This window comes from Macrobrachium rosenbergii, chromosome 4 (genome assembly GCF_040412425.1).
Source record: "Macrobrachium rosenbergii isolate ZJJX-2024 chromosome 4, ASM4041242v1, whole genome shotgun sequence".
Classification (NCBI taxonomy): domain Eukaryota; kingdom Metazoa; phylum Arthropoda; class Malacostraca; order Decapoda; family Palaemonidae; genus Macrobrachium; species Macrobrachium rosenbergii.
Genome location: NC_089744.1, coordinates 63,547,582 through 63,571,369, shown reverse-complemented (window position 1 = coordinate 63,571,369; position 23,788 = coordinate 63,547,582). Strand labels below are relative to the sequence as shown.

Sequence of the window (23,788 nt, the reverse complement as noted above, 5' to 3'; positions counted from 1 at the left end):
TATAAAGGCCTACCTTCACACTGGATAAATCCTTGAATGAGTAAGTAACTTTCGTGCCATCAGCAAAAGTTACGCCCTCAAATCTTCCATTTCTGTCATAAGCATAATCTTCTCTCATTTCGCCCCATGACCAGTGCTCTAGCTGTCCGAAACGATCGTACGTTAGTTGCACAGGCAGGAAAGGCTGGGCTGGTGACCAACGGAGCGGTCTTCCCAAGGCATCGTAGCTTACATTCAGAAGAGTAGCGCCAGCCTCATTAAGGACAGCTTCTGTTCCAGTATACAGGTCGTATTTAAATGTAAGCAAATCTTCGCCATTGACTCTCATCTTTCGACCAACCTGCGGATCATACGTAGTACAGTTAGAATAGTAAGGCTTGTTAGTCCTTCTATTAAGATGGGAGGAAAAGGGGAAGAAAAGCAGTTCAATCTAAGGCGAAGAGAGAGAGAGAGAGAGAGAGAGAGAGAGAGAGAGAGAGAGAGAGAGAGACCCAAATTAAGGCCTCCTACCAAAATTGAATGCATCGAATGAAAAATCACTGAATCATAGCCTTCTATCCCGCAGACATTAGAATTACACCTTTGTTGTTTTTCATTCATTGTGGCATTTACTTTCAGTTTCTGTATTATATACTCATCCGATGTACACCTCAGAACTGAACTGAATATAGAATTTAGGACAAAGGCCAAGCACTGGGACCTGTAAGTTATTCAGAGCTGAAACGGAAACTGACAGTAAAAAATTTGAAAGGTGTAACAGGAGGAAAACCTCGCAGTCGCACTATGAATCAACTGTTAGGAGAGGGTGAAAAGTAAGATGGAAAGAGAGAGAATATGAAAGGAGGTACAGTAAAAGGAGCGAAAGGGGTTGCAGCTAGGGGGCGAAGGCATGCTCCAAAGAACCCTAAGTAATGCCTACAGTGCACCGCATGAGGTGCACTCACGGCACTAACCCCCTACTGGTTGCATACCTCAGGATTTTGTTTTTGTCATGCTATGTAATGTGGAGTTCAAAATTATTTTTGGTGGAAATTCCTTAGTTCCAGCTAGTATACAGCAGTAATAAAAGCAGTGTAAATATAATACATTACTACAGAGAATTGTGGTAGAGGTATGCAGAATCCTTTTGAAAGCTAGTCAAACTCTCGATGATCCAACAATACTCTTCAAACAAGATAATAATTTTACCAAACAAAATTTTGTGAAAATATCCATATTGTATTACAATCTAAAAACAGTCAGGGAATGAGACCCACCACATTATTTTGTACTTTGCTTGAGCAACAAGGAATATACTTAGCATGAAAACTTTTACCAAGAAACTTTAGGCTATTTCTTATTTTGTAGTACCAATACAAAAATGAATGAAGACCACTGCTACATCACATTACTTTCTATGACATGGACACAATACTGAAAGCTGAAACATATACTGGACGAAAACTATCACATTAATGAATCTTGTCCTTTCATTTGTAATAGTGCTTATAAGGTAAAATAATATATAGGACTTCACAAAGTGAAGTCCTGAAAACCAACCTTTTTCCATGACAACAAACCTAAGCAGAATTCTAATTAACTTATAATTACATCAAGTACAGTACTGTATACATAATTTAAATTATGTGAATTGTCACTATAAGAGAGGCGCAGTCACCTGCGTTTTGTACCGACTTATCCGATCTAGAGGAACATGTCTACTTTACTACGAAGTACTTATCCGATCTAGATCTGCCTGTCTACTTTACTACGAAGTACTGTAATTCAATTATCATATGCAACAAATGTCTGACTGTTTTTGCTATGCATTTTAGTAAAATGTAATTCAAGTTTTGCGTATTGTCCATGGAACAAAGTTTTCACCTCACAGCACTCTTTCATGAAATTTTCAAAGAGCGAAGAAAATGAAGTATCGTGTATTCTTTCATAGATTAACTATTCGCTTATAAATTATTCTACTGTATTTTGAAATTACATATATGCTAAAGCCATTCTTTTCATCGATCTCAGGATGTGACCTAAATATTCATTACGTAGAATTCAAAGAATATGCAAAGAATTAACTTAATGTAAATGCCGTAGAACTTCATTCCCAGAAAAAAAAAACAGCAAAAATACTGACCTGTGTCACTGGGCCATGTCGCTCACTTGTTTCCACAAAGTACTTCCAGTCAAAACTGTTGACCAGCTCATCTCCAATTTCAGTCCTTTGACGTCCAGACACTGGATACGAGTGCGCAAGGGTGTGGTCTTGCAGAAGTGTGTATGGAACCGTTTCTGTGGCTATATGATGACCCCATGCAGTTCGAGATATCACTGATCCATCAGGTAGCTGGGCAGTTACCCTTGAAGCAGTGCCTAAAATAGTGATAAAATTTATCTGAATAAGTCTGTGTTTTTATAATTTGAAATCTACACTCGTATATCACCTTTTTGATGACCATTCTGTAATGACATGCTACTATTTTAAATCATATAAAGCACAACTTACCCACTGTTTCTGTAACAAGTGCTCCTTTGATTAGCATGGTGACAGGTGCTGTGCCATCCCTGGTGAGAGTAACTCTCGCACCTTTCTGGCTTAAATCAAACGCCAAATCAACAACTTGTCCGGAGGGTGTGACACATCGAGTCAGACGACCATACTTGTCGTAAGTGTAAACGTGAGCACGGCCAGTGGAGTCCATCCTGGAGCGTAGCAAGCCTGTGGCACCATGGTAAGTGAGAGTGACGTTGTGTTCATCAGGCGTCACCAACTCTTCCAATCTTCTCGTACGCGACATCTGCAGCCGGCACTTCTGCTGCCGTGAATTTTCGACCATAGTCACTTGCCCCGTGTAATCACGAAGGAAAGAAACTCTGTTTCCTCCAGCATCTGTCACAGTGGATAATTTACCATTGCTGGTGTTCACGTTGTATGCAAATGTATAAATGGTACGTCCTGTAGGTATGCTCCTTGTTAATGCATGATGACCAAATCTGTTGAAAATGTATACCTCCTGGGTTTCAGGTGAGTAAATTTCATACATCCGTTCATCATTATGCTCTGGAATAGAAGAAGTAACAGAGCGTATACGTAGGTTACCCTGATCTAGAACATGAACTACACCATCTGGCGTTACAGAGAGAGCTGAAATGGTTGAAAATACAGCGGTGGCAGCCAATACGTGTGATTCATCATAGCAAGGACAAGTCTCCTCTTGGCAATTGCATTTTGAGTCTGCGCCTGCAAAATCGTGTATTCTCTCATCAGTTTCAATAACGCGAACACGATTTATACGCTCATTGTCACTCTCTGCGATGTAGAGATCCCCAGTTGGTGCAAATGCAAGGCTTTGTGGGGAGCGGAGAGTAGTGTGAGCAGCTAGATCTGAGGGTGCATCGTGTCCAAGGGGTGGACAGTGTAGAGGTCTACCTGCCATTACTTTCACCTGACCGTCCTTAGTCAGACGTAAGACATGATGATCATCTAAGACATAAAGCGAGTCATCAAGGGGACTAACAGCTACTGCAGTAGGCCATCGCAAGCTAACATCTGTGACAGGCACTGTTCCTTCACAAGGAAGAGGTCGCCAGTGTGTCCTGTGTCGGTGTGTTCCAATCACTGTGTTTATAAGGCCGTCAGAATCTACTGCCCGTACATTAGTGCCATCAGCAAAATACAGGACTTCATCCAGTGACACTGCCATTCCTTTTGGATACTGAAGTTTAGCATCTCGTGCCAATGATCCGTCACCACAACCTACCTCATCACCTGGTAAGCAGCGTTCACCAGAACCTACGAATGGCATGTAATTTTCCTCAGGTCTTGAATAATCATCGGGATCACGAACTTTGAGAATAAGGTGAGATTCATGATCACTGATGTACACCTCTCCAGAAACAGGGCTGACTGCAAGGTGATAACGATAAGAAACCCGAGTTTCGCTGAAAAGTGAATAAAAAATTCTCATTAGATATACAAAGGAATATATTAAAATTACAATTAACATCTAATCATGAATTCTACTTGAATAATTTCACAAGAACGGTGATTCCTGAACAGCACCAGAATTGCACAAAAAACTATACACAGTGGTTTCTTTCCTAAATAAAATATCAGTTAATCTCTTTTTACATTTAGGACAACGTTATGAGTTTAATATTGAACTGAGTGTAACTGACAACTGAATACTGGCAGCCAACATAAGGTGAAAAGCTCTTTACCCAAAGGGCTAAAATGGGACAAATATATTCTTTAATTAACACCTCTGGAAGAAATAGGCAACAGAACCACATCCCATAAAAATTTAATATACTTATAGCCTCATTCCATGGCCGCAGCACTAAAAGTTTTTTTCTGCCAGGAACTTTTATGTTTATTTATGTGGATTATCTTACTGTAGTCTTTGAAGGAAAAGAATGAAGAGAGATGATGATGACGATGATGACAGCTTTAAGTGATAAAAAAAATGACGTTCAGTTACTATTTTTGAAGGGGAAACAAAGAGTCATAGTCCCCTTACCATGAATGCAAGCACCAGTCTTTTAAAGCAGATAAGACTATATGTTAAATAATGTTCTTCAGGGTGAGAAGTCGATTCTAAATAAAATAAAAGTAATATATAAAAAAAACTGCTGAAGGGGAATTTAAAGGTGTAATATTCTTCTGAGGGTTGTGTTTATTTTTATGTTTATGTTTTTTGATATCTGAGACTTTTTTGTGCCTTATAAACTATCTTATTTGGACTAGTAAAGATTCGAGCTAAATGATAACAATAATGAAACTTTCTACAAGTAGGTTATGGAGAAATGTCTCCAGATACTTACTTTAGCTTCACGACCGTTTTGACGGTGTTATCTGGCAGAATACGTCTTATCAAATTAAAGTCGGCAACATACAGAGAACCGTCAGGACCTGAAGCGAGGGCTGCTGGAGTCAACAGACGCTGTTTGTCTGCTGGCCCATCACAGGACCTGCAGGACACTTCCCTTTGATGTCCATCTCCCATCAGAGTTCTCAGTACTCTGGGTTTTTGCTTCAAATGCATGTTACGTCCATCACCTTTCTGTAATATGCCTGAAGGAAAAGAATACATGAGACTTCAGCTCTTTGTAGTTTGAATTGAATATAGAATTTAGCCAAAGGTCATTCAGCGCTGAAACGGAAATTGACAGCAAGAAGGTTTGAAAGGTGTAACAGGAGGAATACCTCGCAGCTGCACTATGAATCAATTGTTAGGAGAGGGTGGAAAGTAAGATGTAAGAAAGAGAATATGAAAAGAGGTACAGTAAAAGGAGCGAAAGGGGTTGCAGCTAGGGGCCGAAGGCATGCGGCAAAGAACCTTAAGTAAAAATGCCTACAGTGCACCGCATGAGGTGCACTGACGGCACTAACCCCCCCAAAAGGGAGCTCTTTGTAGTGGTTTAGTCATTGTGATCGTTTTGGCTGATAAATGTATGTAAAGAGAAGATTGAAATCATAAGAAATAGAAAATATAATTGGTTCATATTACAATTTTTTTTTGGAAATTTAAGTAGTAAGAAATATGCCATTCAATAGTAAGCAAACTATGTTTAGTTGGTTTACTGCATACTATTCTTTCCCACACTTTCCTTCTCACATACTGAATGGAATTTGTATGCACAAGATGAATTTTTTCAGACTCTACAGTTGAAAGTTTATGCTTCCTCTCTTTCTAAAATCCTAACGCTGAAATTAATTTGATTTCGCACGTGAGCCTGAGATCAGTTCGGGCAACAATTACATTCATATTTTTGCTTAAGTCACTGTGCAATGAATTACTTTTACTGTCTTGTTCCAGAATTCCATTCCCTGCTTTACTGGTAGTTTGTATGCAACACGTTTAGTAAATCGTGGAATTACTGCTAATGTAATCCTCAGACTTTGGGAAACACATATAATTCTAAATTTGCCATGTGGTCATGGAGGGAGTAAAGTGCTAAGAATATATGGAATAACTGAAAGAGAGATTAGAAATATAAAAAAAATATAAATGAAAATTTGAGACTGTAAGTGGAATAAAAATTACTTAGAAAACAGAAGGATTACTGTAACTGGGACAACCTGCTTCTGACTGATTAAAAGCTCACTTACTAAACTGCATCACTAAGCGTAAATTAATATTAATAAAAAATCATACTTATTCTACTGAAAAAACTCCGCACTAAGTGAATAACTAACTACTGTGCATATAATATCCACTCAGAATGCTTACATAAGACAAATCTATTTCAAAAATTTTGCATGTTTACCAGGACCAACCAAAAAAATTGGCAAGAAATATAGTGTATATTCAAGAAAACTAATCGTGACCTAAATTTCTTTAATTACCCTAAACTGTAATCGTTAAATTTCATCAAGGTCTCACAAATTTAATTGGAAAAAGTCACTGGTATATTTTGTCTAAATCTGCTGGTGATATCAAATATTTGTACATCAGCAAATGTGTAGCTAAGCACAAATAAACTATATTTGAATCCAGATTTCGATCAAACCCGACACTGTACTTCAATATCATAACAAAACGGATGCCTTTTTGATATGTAACAGACGTCACATATCTGTCTTTAAATATACCACCTATGAAATACATTAGCTCCAACTTACCTTCGTGGAAGTTATATCTGTGATGAATGGATAAATCCCATCCACCAATGTCAGATATGCTCATGTCATGTCCGGATACTTGGGTTGTTTGTGCATCCCAAATAATCTGATCGCAATTGATATAGGCAAAGCCAACCTTCACCACAGCCCATGTGGCACCATATACGCGTTGTCTGCAAGAGGAAAGCACAGAAAGTGCATATCAGAAAAATGAAATATTAAAAAAAAGTCGCAGTTCTTTCAAAACAGGGAATTTTACATATTCTTTCTAAACAGAGGTCTTTCCAGTGAGCATGCATTAACGGAAAGATATGCTGGCTGATACCATCTAAGGTAAACAATATGATACATAATTAAAAACTGAAATTCAGAAGCAATACAGTATGTGGCTTTGTCAGTTTGCCTCTGATATATACAGTACTATTTTTAATTTGGATAACAAGCTTATTCAATCTGCACTGTCAAACATCCATAATCATTCCTCCTTTGCATACCTTCAATCATGGGAATAAGAATGTGACATATAAAGAGTATAGGGGCACGAGTTACCTGAAACAACAGAGTTGAAAGATTTGAGAAATCTCTTAGCCTACATTAAGGCAGCTAACAAAGGCTAATTACGCCAATTTAAGCCCAGGTCTATATGCTCTTGACCCCATTCAGCACAAGACGTTCGAAGGATTTTATAAGAGAAACTAATGAAACCCAGTAATCCTTGTTGTTCATGTCCTTTGCCTCTCCCTGGTTTACCCAGTACCCGAGCCATTCCTAGACAGGTGTTCCGCACCTGAAGACCTGCTTCAAACATAATGACCGTCCTGTGCACTCAATGGTTATATAGTCCCTTTAAACTTGACGTTGTTGTTTGTAAAATTCGATTCTTCTTCGTAATCTTTTGTTTCAATGTTATGTGGTTTGCTTGCATATGCTAAAGATCTTGCACTCTGTTGTTTTAATATTCTCGTGGCCACATACTTTGTTCGTCTCTTTCTCTGACCTCATGAAAGTTAATTGGTAGTGAATTTCATAGCTCTTATGGATTTAAATTTGTTAATTTGTACTTTATGAATTTAATATATTATTCTTACCATAAATACCACACCAAATAGTAGGTTAGCTTTCTTGTTTTTCCCTGCTATTGTATCTAAAGAATTTAATGACAATATCCAGAACTTGAAAATGCAAAGAACATAAGTACTCGTACAGATGGGTTTTACACGCCTCTTTTTTTTTTTAATGAATTTCCTCATTTCAAGCGAATGTAACTGAAATATTCTACGGTGTAGTTGTTTGCTAAGTTTGGTTTAAAATACTAAATACCCTACTTTCAATCTTACAACAGCCAGAAATCACAGATTAAAAATACCCCACATGGTATGTAAAAAAAAAAGGTAAACTTTTTTCTCAATATTTAATATTTACAGAGAAATGTCGTATCATTTGGGGCTAATACAAGTTTATTTCGCTAACGCACCAATATCTACTAGAAAATCTTACCTGTAGACATTCAAACGATTCCAGGCATAAGTAAACTTAATGTCTGGATCAGCCTCAAACGTTTTCTCAAATAAGATCCCTTCTATGGTAATTCTGAGGTAGATTCTACGCAGGGTTTCTGGTATAACTGAAGGAGTCAGCTGTAACTGGATGGTAGACTCATATCCTAAGGCCCTGTTGGGAGAGGAATTAGTTAATAATAATAATAATAATAATAATAATAATAATAATAATAATAATAATAATAATAATAATAATAATACGAAGAAGAAGAAGAAGAAGAAGAAGAAGAAGAAGAAGAAGAAGAAGAAGAAGAAGAAGAAGAAGAATAACAAAAGCCATAAAAATTGAAATCTTATCATTCCTAATCAAAATGATTAGTATTCTTTTGTTTAGTACAAAATCATTTACTCTGCATTTTCGAACTACTGTACTTCACCAACACAGCATCACCAGAAATAAGATAACTATTAATAAGTGCAAAAGCTAAAACTTCCGAAGCCTGTTAAGAGGCTTCTAAATACCCTCTCATAAATGTGGAACTGTGTGTAGATATACGTATTATTTCCACCTTCCTTTTAAAACTCAGGTTTTTATTTAGAATTTCAATACTACATTATATATAACTAAAACATGAAGAGGAGACTTTTCTGTTTACTTTGCAATGATTTGCAGTCTGATGCTACGGGTTTTGAATGGGCTTATCTGAACTTCTATTGTTTTAACAAGCGTTTAAAATGGCCATTTTCTCTCAAATCCCGTAAAAGCGCCTCGCCAACACAGCTGAACTTGAGTAAGGGGATCCCACTTTACATAGAACCTTAATATCAAGGCTGCCAAGGAAAGAACAATCTCAGACTGAGTGTGAACAATACACAATGGCCAGGAAGTAAGAGAGAGTATGGATTTTTGTATGATCAGCAAATTCATCAATAGAAGAAGAGACTGTAGTATATTGTTCGTAGAGAGGAGAAATCTGCCAGTGAACAACAGGACCCAGAGGAACATTGCTAAATGTGAGGAAACGAACAATTGTTGCACTTTCATCACGGGATGTAGTGATATCAGAAAAAAAAAACTGAAAGAGGTAAAACCATATGTGACAAGATGAACAAAATGCAGGCTTCAAAGTGGATGGGTGAGTGCAGGATTTGACAAAATACAAGCACAATTTTTTTTTTTTGCACTCCTTGGGGAATGGAACTGGAGTATGATCAAGGCTATGTGCTTTGCCTGTCAAGGTGAAAAATCCTAAGGTTTTTCACCTTGACAGGCCTTTGCACTCAGTGGTTTGTAAAGGGCACAGAAGGCAGATCAGAAGTAATGGAAATGTTGTAAGACGAACTGCTCAAGGAAAGAAGGCTAAACAAGATGGCCTTGTCACCAGCAGTGTGGGCTAACAATCCACCCGTTGGAAGAAAACAAAAAAATTGGTTTTTCAGAAATTAAGAACCATTGGAAAGGCCAATAATGTTTCTGTAAGGGATGAATATTTTAAATGTCTTCATTTGAAATAATTTTCTTCCTAAATTCTACAAATGCCATCAATATCTTTTCTTCAAGTCAGGAAGTACAGTCATTCCTGGCTGATTTAAAAGAGGTCAAAACAGTAGTAAAAGGTGATTACGAATACATGATGTCTGTTTCCTTAACCAATACTGATGTCTCAGAGCGTGAACAATAAAACCATAAAAAGTCTGATCTCGCTCATGTGTGAAATGCCTTGAGCACATAAATCTGGGTTCCAAAGTACAATCCATCTATGGAATGTCAACGAAATGGTCTTGTATATTCATTGAGAACTCACAGATCCAATGCTGGCACAAGAACTTGGCGAGAGACAAAGCCAGAAGTAACAGAAATATGAATGTTCACAAAAGATCCAACGGAAGGAAACTTTTGTTTAACTCACAGTATTCAGGGACATATTTAATGTTCAATCTTGCTGGTAACAGAAAAGGCTACGGCCCCATTACCTTCAAAATCGATGTCGATGGAATGGAGGTACTATATGGTGTACATAAGTCCTACATTTAAAGGCCTTTGCAGATTGGGAGAACATTACCCAAAGGATATTGGTAAAAAGTACAGTTATTATAAAAAAAACCCTCGAATTTGATATAATTCAACAAACAATAATTAGGTACTGAACCCTATGACAACGAAGTCTTACTATAAATCATACATGATACAAGAAACGTGGTGAGATCGGAAGGCGTGACATATTTAATGTTGCATATGAATAGAGGAGGACGCGTGTGAAGAACTTATCAGGGTTTCAGCGTAAAGGAAGCAAGAGGCTGGGCATACCTGCAGAAAGATCCAGTATAAAACTGTCCTTTCCGGTGATCAAGTGGACCCTTGACCTTAATAATAGCTTCAATTGCTAGTTGGTGTGTGTGTATAATTACTTTATACAATTACTTTTATGTACAGTGCTACATTCCAAAGGATATTCACCTTGATGAGTGATAAACCAAGTGCAGTCCTGTTCCCGGGATGCTTAAACTCTCTTGAACTACTTGTGACTCTGTCAGGATAGCCGAGCACTCAGGGCAGCCGCCTTGGAAGCCATGCTTCCATGTTGCCAGAACGACGGGTTTCAGCGCATCATAGCTGTGGTCTGGGCATGGAGTCGGTTGTGGAGGAGGAACCACCTCGACAGTAGTCATGACGACGGTATCAATCACAACAATCTGGAGAAAACGGGGGATCAAATCAGGTCTTCTGTCTACAGAGCTACCGTAGTTTTAATAATTTATTGACATTTTTATAATCTATCAATTACTTAATTTATCTTTGTTTTTAACAACTAGTCTCTTCTATCTGTATTTCCTATTATCTTCTGTAATTTCTTTCAAATGGACACCGTATTCTTTGGAAGCTTGAATTTCAAGTCGACGACCCATGTAGGCATGAATAGGGTTCATCATCTGAATAATAATAATAATAATAATAATAATAATAATAATAATAATAATAATAATAATAATAATAATAATAATAATTCTTTTTGGACTGAAAGAGGAATAATAATATTCAATAATACGTGCTTTATTGAATCAGGAGCATTCTTTGGTACTCTTAGAAGGGAGATTCAAGATGTATGAACCGTAAGGTTATGTAATCTTAATTAGTAGTGAACGAACAAGATATACGAGTAAAGAAAAAGTTTCTTGAACTTGCACTGAAATTTCTATAATTTGCTCTTAAAGTCCATAAGTGAAATAGAAAAAAATATTGCGAGTTAAGTATACAAACGAAGACACTTAACTAAATACAAGTAATTTTTACTTAAAAAATTAGAAATACTTCAAAAAATATCAGAAATTTAACTTCTAAGAATAACTCCTTTCCTTTTTCTTCTGATGCGTTGCATTAATGTCTGCAGGATAAAATAGGATAGAAAGCAGCAAAACACACCCTTACGACCCTATCCCAGTTCTAAACATAATAATTTTCGTAATGAGGTGTTCTAATATTTTAAAATTATGTATTTAACGCACAAATATGTCATCGAAGTACTTAAAATGACTATCGATGAAAAGTGTCAAAGGAGCTAAAATATTTTCGTGACTGTGGCGTTAATAGTAGATAATGCAGCCGAATTACGGCGGTGTCAGGTTAAGTATTTATTATTAACTGACTCTGCAGATCCTACAAGTCCATGAATGTGATATGTGCTCGAAAACACTAGCTATAATAAAGGAGGGACTTTGTGAAAAATGACAGGCTAAGTATTTATTGACACTACAAATTCTAAATGCCTACGAAAGTGAAACGTGCTCGAAGACACTAGCTATAATGAAGAAAGGACTTATAATCTTTATAAAAACGTACCTCATTCCACGGCACCCAGACAGTCTCGGTGACGGGAAGGAACGGAGACTTTCCAAAGAGGAGCTTGACGGCTCCACCGCCGTTGACCATGAGATCGAACCACCCTCCGGGCCTCGTCAGAGTGAAGCCCATGTCTGCAGAGCGATAGTGCGACACCCTCACTCCACGCAGGCCAGTCCCGCGTCCGCTGATCACTCGGCCCCTTACCACCGATGCTCGGCTGATGGGTTTACACACATGACCGTTATCAATATTTTTCCAAATCCCTCACTTCAGAGAATAGTTAGTTACCTTCCCTCTAAAAACAGTGACAATGATCGCATGGTAACGTTCTCACCTGACGTGAATGTCAGTGTACAAAGGCTGTCAATATCTCATTGTGGGGATATATAAATATAATTATGTGTCAATAAGAAGCACAAGATGATGGCTCCGTCGTTACAAATTAGAGGCTTCATAATTCATGAGGACGGGATTGTAAAAGAAAGCTGTCATCAATTTAATCTAACTTACAATAGAATTAGGCGACTAAAATACATAATACTCATAACAACTGACAATGTAAAAACTGTAGAAATGGAATACATAAGGAAGCACCTTCTTCATGTTAACAATGGGACAGAATGCACTGTGTAATGCACAAGAATTATGTGTGCACGAGCGCGTACATACACACAGACATATATATAAATACATATACATACATACATATATATATATATATATATATATATATATATATATATATATATATATATATATATATATATATATATATATATATATATATATATATATATGCTTGCACTTATTTATGCTGTATGTACACACCACGCAATATATGCACATGATGTTGCAAAGGAAAGATTAGATTAATTAAAATGTATGAAACATGCAGAAAAAGGAAAAAATCTGTTCTATAGAACATTCCCAAAGAGGACTCATTCTCAAACAGGTATAAATATAAAAACGGGATATATAAAACAAGCTTCCACAACACGAGGAAGAAACCACTCCACGTTACGACCAAGTGGTCGGTTAAAGAGACGCTATTATGGGAACCAGTGATTTGTTATGTGGCGTACTCGTTAACAGGTGTCACACTCAAGGAACAGACCTGCTCGTATACAAAAAAAAAAAAAAAAAAAAAGAAAAAGAAAAAGACAATGGTTTAATGTATGATTTAAAACGGTAGTTGGGGAGTCTGATGAAGCAAGCAATGCATAACAAGAGGTAGTCAAAACACAACTGCCACAGCTTTTACTGAGCAATCTAAAGAAAAAGTGCTTTAGTTAAATGAAAACCGAAAACAATCAGCAAAAAAAACGCGGCATCGCTAGAATGCTGAAATAAAAGACTACAGTGGTGATCTAATAATGGGAAAAATAAACCAATAAACCAAACAGTACCATGCAACTCATGCTGGAAGCCACTGTCTACGGCATGCACTGTAACACTCACCTCTCATTTATGAAAATCCTGTGCATGCTGAAGAAAAATAGACCGTATGTATTAGTGAAATAGAGGAAGGAGTCAAGCAACGCATTAAAGTATAAGCTCTTGCTCCCTTTGTTTACCTTAGCAACCAGCCAGATATAACTTCGAATCTCTACAGCTATTATTAATAAAATAATAAGAAAATAAATAAAATCCTGCATGTAATTAACCACGTCAGGTCCAAATTCGAGTCGACCGTTGGAAATGAAAATAAATAAAATGTTCAAGTTGTGGACTGCATTAAAAAAAAAAAAACTTTCACCTTTCTTGTACATTCAACGATGAAGAGAGAGAAAATAATGAACCAAAGCGTTTTAAAATATTTTTTGAATCTGATCTTTGTTCATCAAAATCTTTCGCCGAAACCGCTTCGTAGTAGTGAACTAACATACCCGGCAACTCTTGAGGGCACTTGTAGTAGTGGAGTCACACGATGGGGATCGTCAGAATAAAAAAAAAAAAAAAGAAAGACTGCGGCGGTCAACTGAGCATAAAAAATATAAGTATAAAAATATAAAAAGGTAATCACTTCATGCCTGGGATTTAATAATGAGAGGTTCAATATGACATGACATTAAAGAGTGCCATACTCATACTCACCGTCAAGGACTCTAGAGACATGGACAAATACCTACACATAGAAACAGAGAGCATCATTGATTAAAGTACACATTGATGATTCCTAATGGCGCACACTCATTCCACAGCAGTATACGTCACGAATATCATTCTAAAAATACTTGGCGTTTTCGCTCGTGTTGGAATGTTGTCTGTGTGGCAATTCTGCATGCATTAATAACACTGAACAGACTTGAGCAGTACGCACAGAAGCACATAAGAAAACAAACACATGGGACCACATTACCGGCAACGCGCTCTGACAAAGATGGCGGATAGAAGCTAGAGAAAGCTGTCTTTCTGTAGTCACTTGTTTTGTATTTCTGTTTCCACGAACAAGTAAGCTGTGCAAAAGGAGGGTTGTGACTTGGCAGCAAGGTCGAGGAACGGAAAAGACAGCACAGGAACGGAAGACGACAGGACACTGAATACCCACACACATAAATAATAAAACAAATATTGGCAGATACACAGGCGCTCACACACGCAAAAGAAACAAAAGAAAAACGAAAATAACGGGACAGACAAGCACCAAACAGTGAAGCAGAAAGCGAGACACATGTCAGCTAAAGAAAAGTCAACCCTATTTGCCGTTACATGTGGCAATTTCTCCTAAATTTCTTGTACTGTACATCGTAAGCATGATTTTTGTGACCCAGTGGCTTGTCATGACAATGGGAAATGGCTTACTACAATGAAGAGACTTAAAGATGTAATATGAGAGCGTACATGTAAAATTAAAGCTGTCACAAGATGGTGTGTAGATTAAAACTAAAGCCATGAGGTATATGATGATCCCTTTCCAAATTTAAACTTGTCTCAGATTTGTTTTAAAATTTCATTGATTCACTTTCTAACACTGCAAAAGTTTCGATCATTTTTGGTCTTTCCCAAGATGTATCACGTATCTAACAGTGAAAAAAAGAGAAATACATAAAAATGTCAGCAAGCTAGGCTTGTCTAAGAACATCATTCCAGGGTTCCCAACACAATTCTCGGGACGAAAAAAAATAATAAATAAATAAACAAAAAAAATAAAGTACAGTATAAAATGCCGTTGTGTATAATGCATAGCTAGATGACATTGGACGACTGATTAATATTCACACGAAAGAACTAGAGAGCTTGAGTCAAAGCACACGGATGTCCTAAATCAAAATGGACCCCGTTAATTTCCTATTATAAAAATTTTTCTCTAGTGTTTTTTTCCTAAAAAACAAATCTTCATTTTTAACATCAATCATGAAACATGTTCAGTCTTTAATACCGTACTCGAAACAAATTTATGGCATCTGAAATAAAAAAGTTATTAATGTTATTACAGTCAATACTAAAATTATTAACCGTTCAAGCAAGTAAACTATAATGAAGTCGTCTGGTTACCTAATATGGTCAACAATCCTGATTTGGAATACAAAAATTATTAAATTACATTAAAGCATCAAAGAACTTCAGAACGTTCACCTCCTTTAAAAAAAACCTAGGAAAATTAACTAATGAGCAAAGTTTTACAATCGTGGCGCTCAAAAATCAGCTGAAATACGATACTTTTTATCACACGATAAATAATTTCCAGCTTATGATAGTTATAATAATTCTGTATATCAACATATATATATATATATATATATATATATATATATATATATATATATATATATATATATATGTATATATATATATATATATGTATATATATACCATCATTACACTGTATTTATAATTATTTTGTGCATCCCAGTGAAAAGTTCTTGAAAATCACTTTGATAGGCACAAGGGCATTGTCTATGAACTGCACATATTTTTATTTCTTTTGCGAAAACTATCTCCACCCTGCATGTTTCTGCGAGATTTTAGAAGCAGATTCAGGAAGAGTGATGTTAATCCAAGGTGGGCATTTATTTCAATTGCAACAGAGGCTTTCTCTAATTAACATGCTTCCACTGGGCTAAGCAGATATAACTTGGCTTCTCCGCCAAGCGAAGTCTTTAATTTTCTCGCAGTTCACTGACTATTTATGAAATAACCCAAGACTTGTGTAACTCACACACGCTCGCATTATATATATATATATATATATATATATATATATATATATATATATATATATATATAAAACTTAATGGAAAGGCAAACGAACAATTAACAGCATCTATTGTGGCCGATGGCGTTTCGCAATAATCCATTGCATTTTCAAGGCTGCAATGACATATTTTTGTTTAATAAAAAAGAACGTCACTACATAAAATTATAATTATAAAATGATATATGTATAATATATATGAATGTATGTATATATATATATATATATATATTTATATAATCTACTGGCCCATGCGTAATGTATAGAAGACATTGCATTTAATGCAAGATCATACAATATTAAGACGTCTGCACCTGCCACACAGTTTGGCGTGAGCAGTGCAACACAATGCAATTAAAAATATCTACGCAGGATTTGGCAGTGTGAAATTACTTTATTAATGACGCACTGTTTTTCTTAATCCAGTATTAACTGCATGAACCCTTTTACTGTAAAAGCTATGTTAGACGTTGACAGTGATTAAATCTTTGCTAAAACTCTGGCGTTATATCAAATAGCTCCAGAGATTACTATACTTTCGAAGAGGCACTTTTTCTCACTTTTGGGAAGTATACGAAAACTCTGTTTTATAGTGGAATCACACAGAATTTTACAGACAAGCAGCCAGTGTATTTTCTACACTGGTAAAATTTGACGTCATGCATGTTCTTTACAGAAAAGTAAAGAATCGTCATCATACACTGTTTAAATATCGTCACAAATTTAAAAAAATATGAATAAATATTGGTCAATTGTTGCAAAATTTGGTGGCGAGATGCTTATAAAGATGTCTGGAACTTGCATGTGAGACGTTGGCTTTAGTCCCCCATTGCAAACGACGCGCATTATACTGTACATTTTCTTTGATTGAAATATTTTACAGAAGGGCACACGACTTAAAGTATAACTTGATACTTTAATTTCGAAATGCCTTTGGGATAAATGCCACTTCTCTAAAAGACCAGAAAAACCACGAAGTTTTACTGAAAAATGCATATAGGTATATATAAAATGAATAAGGGGCAAAAGAACTCAAGCACGAAAGATAATGCACGTAAATGTTTGCATTAAACCACATCAATTGCAACTTATCACGAGTTAAAAAAAAATCGACGGTAAACCATTAGCCAATTTGCTACAAAAACAAGCATAACGAGTGAACTGTTGTGAACTTCATCGTCTCATATGCGTTACGCTTCCTTAATTCAGCAATTCTCCCTACTCACTCCTAGGTCCAGTATTCAAAATCTATTATGAAATAGCACGACCCTCTGAATGTGTGCGCGGAATGGATGAACGAAGTGAACAAAACGAAAAAGCACTATAATAATTCTTTCCATGAGACTGATATATATATATATATATATATATATATATATATATATGTGTGTATATATAAATACTGTATGTGTGTGTGTGTGTGTGTGTGTGTATATATAAATACTGTACAGTAATATATATATTAATATATAAAGTGCGGAACGGCCAATGTGCAGGTGATACTTTAATAGGATTTTCTTGAGAAAAAAAAAAAAAAGGTTGTTGAAGACTCACCGTCTAGCAAAACTAAGCTACTGATTTTATAGTAGCCTACTGGCTTACAAACTTAAAAAATAAAAATCTGTAGAAATACAGAGCAAATAACGAATTAAAGTTTCACAAGTCACGTATACAGGATAAATCTTCGCCAAAATCCTCTCTCTTGAATTCTTCAGTGCTCACAATTCTGCGGTGCTAATACGTCAAGTGAAGCGAATCTTTCAGACCCGTCCCAGGCACTTGGCTTTCTTTCTCCTCTCTTTCTACGTATAGACACAAGGACTGAAAGAATCGCTCTTCTGATCTGGAAAGCCCTCCATCGCCATGCCTCGTCAAAAATCAACCGCCGGTGACGAAGAGTGGCTCTCGTCACAAAATTCCGAATTCCAACTCAAGGTGAAAACCGTTCCGTGACTTAATTCACTTCTAAGACAGTGTTAATTCATATGAACTCGGGTTACTTTTCTGTGTCTTTTACAAAAGACAGTGTTAATTTATATGGACTCGAGTTACTACTGAGTGTCTTTTACAAAATATAGCGTTAATTTATATGGACTCGAGTTACTACTGAGTGTCTTTTACAAAATATAGCGTTAATTTATATGGACTTGAGTTACTACTGAGTGTCTTCTACAAAATATAGCATTAATTTATATGAACTTGAGTTTCTATTCAATTTCTTTTGCAAAAGATAGTGTTAATTCATATGAACTTAAGTTACTATTCAGTGTCTGTTACAAAAGATCGTGTTACTTTGTAAGAACTTAAGTAACTACTGAGTCTCTTTTACAAGAGATTCTGTTAATTTGTATGAACTTAAGTTACTAGTCAGAGTCTTTTACGAAAGATAGTATTGATTTATATGAACTTAAGTTACTACTCAGTGTCTTCTAAAAAAAATATAGCATTAATTTATATGACCTTAAGTTACTTTTCAGTGTCTTCTACAATGTTAAGTGGAGTTTCAGACGAACAAAATTAAGGCAATTTTTATATGCACATTCCTATTAATCAGTACTATTGCATAGCGCTAACCGACTTAAACCGAGTGAAAAAAAATGTTCTTAAACAGATGTCTGAGATAAAAATTTACGATGACGCTCCATAATAATAATAATAATAATAATAATAATAATAATAATAATAATAATAATAATAATAATAATAATAATACTCAAGAGTAGCATGAGTTTCAAATGGAGAAACAAATCCACAGTTATGTGACTGCAAATATTTAAAAACAAAACTATCCAGTTTTATTTTTAAATATATATGTACAGTTACCTAACTATAGTCAATAATAATAATAATAATAATAATAATAATAATAATAATAATAATAATAATAACAACACTGGACAGCCACATAAAAAAAAAAAACGAAAAACCTCTGCCACACCATTCCTCTGGAAGAACGTAACTTGGGAGCTATGTAAACCGATGTTTATTGGACACGAGAATAATTACTGCCGGTTATGGGCTATAAGGAGGCCATCGAGTGGTGCTTGTTTGCCATTTTCTTTCGGGTTAAAAGGCTTTCCATGAGATCCCTCTGGTCTCCTCAAACCTCACTTAATTAACGCTCCCTTAATGGAACCTTAAAGTTTAATGAAGTTATGGCCGACAAGGCGAGGCGCTTGCGTCCTCCTAAACTGTTGCGTCAACTATAAAGGATTGCTTATCCCGAAAAATCAGAATTTCGACTTTAAAAGAAATTTATTTTTCTTTATTATATTTTTTAAAATATACTTTTCTTCTTCAGATTTTTGAAATTATATATTTCCTCCTAAGATTTTTGAAGCTATCTTTCTTCAAAAGATTTGTAAAAGTATTTTTTTCATGAAATTTAAAAAAAAAAAATTTTTCTTCCATAAGATTTTTCAAAATATATTCTTAAAATTTTAACAAAAATCTTTTTCTTCCATATTTTTATTCATAAAATAAAAAAAAATATGTTTTACTTCGCAAGACTTTTGGAAATATATTTTTATTTATATAAGACTTTTAAAACATACATATTTTATAAGATTTTTAAAAATACAATTTTCTTCATAGTACTTTTAAAAATTATTTTTCTTCAAAATCTAAAAAACATTTTTCCTCATAAGGTTTTTAAAAATATATTTTTGTTCATTAAATTTTTGAAATTACATTTTTCTTCATTTAACATAAGTTTTTCGACTGGTACTTCTGCCTTTATTCGAATTTTAAGTGGCTTCTTATATAACATTTCGGGATCTCGAAGGTCCTTGAAATAATTGTAATTTACTTTAAATCAAATCTAAAATACTTTTAAATCAAGTCTCATAACTTTAAATTACGTCTAAAAATTTTGGATCAAGTCTAAAATCTTTAAACCTAGTCTGAAAAACTCTGAATCACGTGTAAAAAATTTTAATCACCTCTGAAAGACTAACTTGAATCTAAAAAACTTTAAATCAAGTCCATAAAACTTAGAATTAAATTTTAAAAACTTTAAATCGTCTAAAAAACTTTAAATGAAGTCTAAAAACACTTCCAATCAAGTCTAAAAAAACTTTAACTCGTCTAAAAATACTTTAAGTCAAGTCTAAAAAACTTTGAATCGTCTCAAAAATTTTAAATCGAATGGAAAACTTTAAATTAAGTCCATAAATCTCTGAACTGAATTTTAAAGACTTTAAATTGTCTAAAAAAAACTTTGAATCAAATCTAAAAACACTTTAAATCAAGTCTAAAAAACTTTAAATCAAGTAAATAAAACTGAGTTGAATTTTAAAAACTCTAAATTGTCTAAAAAAAAATTTACATTCTAAAAACATATTAAATTGCGTCTAAATACTTTAAATCGTCTAAAAAAACTTTAAACCAAGTAAATAAAACTTTGAATTTAATTTTAAAAACTTTAAATTGTCTGAAAAAACTTTACAGTCTAAAAACATATTAAATCAAGTCTAAATACACTTTAAATCGTCTAAGGAAACTTTAAATCAAGTCCATAAAACTTTGAATTGAATTTTAAAAACTTTAAATTGTCTAAAAAAATTTAAATCACGTCTAAAAACACTATAAATCAAGTAAAAAATACTTTATATCAGATCTGAAAAATTTTAAATCACGCCTGAAAAACTTTAACTCAAGTAAAAAAGCTTTAAATCAAGTCTAAATAACTTTAAATCAAGTCTAAAAACTTTAAATCAAATTAAAATGTTTAAAATCAAGTTTAAAGAAACTTTAAATCAAGTCTGAAAAACTCGTTCGTAAGATTCTGTGATATCGCTGATAACAGAGGATTTGCACCCTTGTATATTACTTTACAATGCCCAGATAATTAACATCACTTGATTTCAGAGAGAGAGAGAGAGAGAGAGAGAGAGAGAGAGAGAGAGAGAGAGAGAGAGAGAGAGACTCTGGAGGACCCTTAATCACCCTAAATCAAGAGGTGAATATGAACCTGGGAATGTGAACATGACATTAGCAGAACCAGACAGGAAACGCGGCAAAAGGCCTCAATTTAACCACAGCATTAACACATCAACCCGGCGCCATTGTTCAACATCCTCCAGGTCTGCTGTTGTGGACGGGGTAATTACTGGGCGATGGAGAGAGAGAGAGAGAGAGAGAGAGAGAGAGAGAGAGAGAGAGAGAGAGAGAGAGAGAGAGAGATGGCGCGATAATTAAAGATCGGCATCGGTCTACATGTTTCATTATTTCCAGTTTTATTCGTATTGTTTGACGATAAATCACGCAAGGGAAATTTTAAACCTGGTTATTTATTTCAGAAACATTTTGATAATCATCGTAAATGATCTTTATATTGTATTATACATATATATATATATATATATATATATATATATATATATATATATATATATATAAGTAAAGTTTTATGACATAAAATATAAAAATAAAATGTCGATACTAAATACGAATTTTCTCATCCCCGAAAGAACACAACAGAAGACCTCAGTCCCACTTGCTGTTGCACTCCAAAAACCACGCAATGAAATACTGAATGTGGACGCTAACACAAATTGCAGCAAGTGGCCTGCCATTAGTGTACCAAATATCAACGTAAGAGAAGTTTACGGGAGAATATTAGCACCATAGATCTTTCAGGCATTGCAGTGTTAATTTGAATGATACGTTTGCACACCTTACAGAGCAGACGAAGTGTCCCTACGAAAGGATGCAGAAAGGATCAGAGCCCACAAAGGGCAACCGAGATCACGTGCAATAGATTCTGGTGTTAGTTGTCTATGTTTGGGATCAAATTCCTGAGAGAGAGAGAGAGAGAGAGAGAGAGAGAGAGAGAGAGAGAGAGAGAGAGAGAGAGAGATAATATGTACTTTTGTCTAAAATAACAAATTTCCAAATGATCAAATTCAGTTTGGCCAACTCACAGAGAGAGAGAGAGAGAGAGAGAGAGAGAGAGAGAGAGAGAGAGAGAGAGAGAGAGAGAGAGAGAGAGTTAATATTTCTCTTTAAATAACAAGTCCATAGGGTCAAAATGCAATCAACTGGTAAGTTTACACAATCAATATTTTGCAGCAATATTTAGTTCGGTCGACTCTACAGTTGCCATATACCGCAATTACTGTCACGAATTGGTCAATACTGTCGGCAATATGATGGAATGGACACACGCTGGCGTGTCCGTTCAAATGGGAAAATTCGATAATGGTCATGAGCAAAACGCTTTTATAAAGGTTCCAACATTTACGCAATTTTACTTTCGCGAAACGGCCGAATATTTTTCTTTAAGTTGCAGGTGACGGCCGAAGTGAACGGACAGTGTAGGTGTACTGTGAATTTTTGAGTAATGTTGAAGAAAAAAAAACAAAAAAAAACACTCTTCCAGCGCATCTATCACAAAATCATTAGGCCTACTGTATGAGGGTCGTTAGAAGAGTGATGTTTAGGTTTCTTAAAAAGACATCCACACTTATTTTTTATTCCGTACTTGTTAGATGCAGACGCTTTTCATTCAAAGAAAAATCAAATCCTAACTGCTTGAAAAAGAAGCGATTACAAAACATTGTTCTCTACTTTTGGTTTTAGCCATTCAACAAACAAGTCAACAATAGCTTGCTACTGCATCTGGTATTGATGTACCTCATTTACGGAATCATACAGTGACTTTGCTCAGCTGCAACAATCGTTTCTGAACTCGTAACTGTATATATATTTGTGAACGTCTCGAGTGAAATGACAAGTACTTTTGAGTTAGTGGTAGACTGGCTGTGCTTCCTACAGAAAGATAAAACCGTGTAATTTCCATAAAAGGTCTTTAGTTCAGTTTCTAGTCTTCAGAAGAACTTTCTTTGTTTGGAATAAATACATTTCAAGAAACCACTGTTCATGAACACGACTTTTTTAGTGGTTCCATGAGACAGTGCTAAAAGGTGCTCTTGGTGAAATTACTTCTTTCTAACACCGTTGCAGGATCTACACTCAGCGCTTATCTAATCATAAAACTCGATTGACCCATTGTTCTTGTAACAGTCTTTAACTGAAATATAAACCCTGAAAGCGAGAGAAAGAAAGAGAGGGAGAGAGAGAAAGAGAGAAAGTGAGAGGCCACATTAAACTCATTCCTAGGAGAAGTTAGCCATCAACTGATCGAAATGCAATTTACCTACTGGATAACTATCCCCTCCTAACACTCACCAAAGTCCCTGTTCTCTCTACGACTGTATATACCGGTCTGTATAGCATAGCAGCGGCAAGTGTTCAAGTTGTTACTTCCCCTCTCACGAAACTGCTAAACTCCACTCTCCCCGACGAGTCGTTTCCCTATCTCCATTTTCTCCAGGGCACCCTTCAACTTACCTTTGGTTAAAGGCGGGGCCTTTAGCATAGTTCTGGACGGACCCTTCCTCCACGATGAATCTCATTCTCTGGAAGAACGACGCAGTTACTGCAGGAGGCTGTTTCCTGAGTAGGATGTCGATGGGATCCACGGAGGTCAAACAAAGGGTCGACTGCTGGCATGCCGGGGTCGAACAGCACTCGGCATCAGCGCAGTCCACTAAACCATCTACTCAAAAGGGACGAATGAAAGAAAGAGTTAGTTATGCCCTGGTATTTTTCTTTGACTTTTAAATTCTTTGAAACAATGG

General features: G+C 35.5%; 1 protein-coding gene across 3 annotated transcripts in view; it reads right to left on the bottom strand.

Moving 5' to 3' along the window:
• LOC136835067 (teneurin-m-like) overlaps positions 1–23,788 on the bottom strand; it is a 555,645-nt gene that overhangs the window by 8,647 nt on the left and 523,210 nt on the right. For 2 of the 3 annotated variants that reach the window (XM_067098230.1, XM_067098240.1), the window contains exons 12-21: positions 23,499–23,706; positions 13,409–13,435; positions 11,948–12,167; positions 10,568–10,803; positions 8,108–8,281; positions 6,611–6,783; positions 4,810–5,059; positions 2,492–3,927; positions 2,123–2,358; positions 14–340 (exon numbers count right to left, since the gene is read on the bottom strand). In XM_067098230.1, coding sequence (XP_066954331.1) covers positions 14–340; positions 2,123–2,358; positions 2,492–3,927; positions 4,810–5,059; positions 6,611–6,783; positions 8,108–8,281; positions 10,568–10,803; positions 11,948–12,167; positions 13,409–13,435; positions 23,499–23,706 — 3,287 coding nt within the window. The remainder of the gene's footprint in view (positions 1–13; positions 341–2,122; positions 2,359–2,491; positions 3,928–4,809; positions 5,060–6,610; positions 6,784–8,107; positions 8,282–10,567; positions 10,804–11,947; positions 12,168–13,408; positions 13,436–23,498; positions 23,707–23,788) is intronic. The other variant, XM_067098249.1, reaches the window with a different exon arrangement.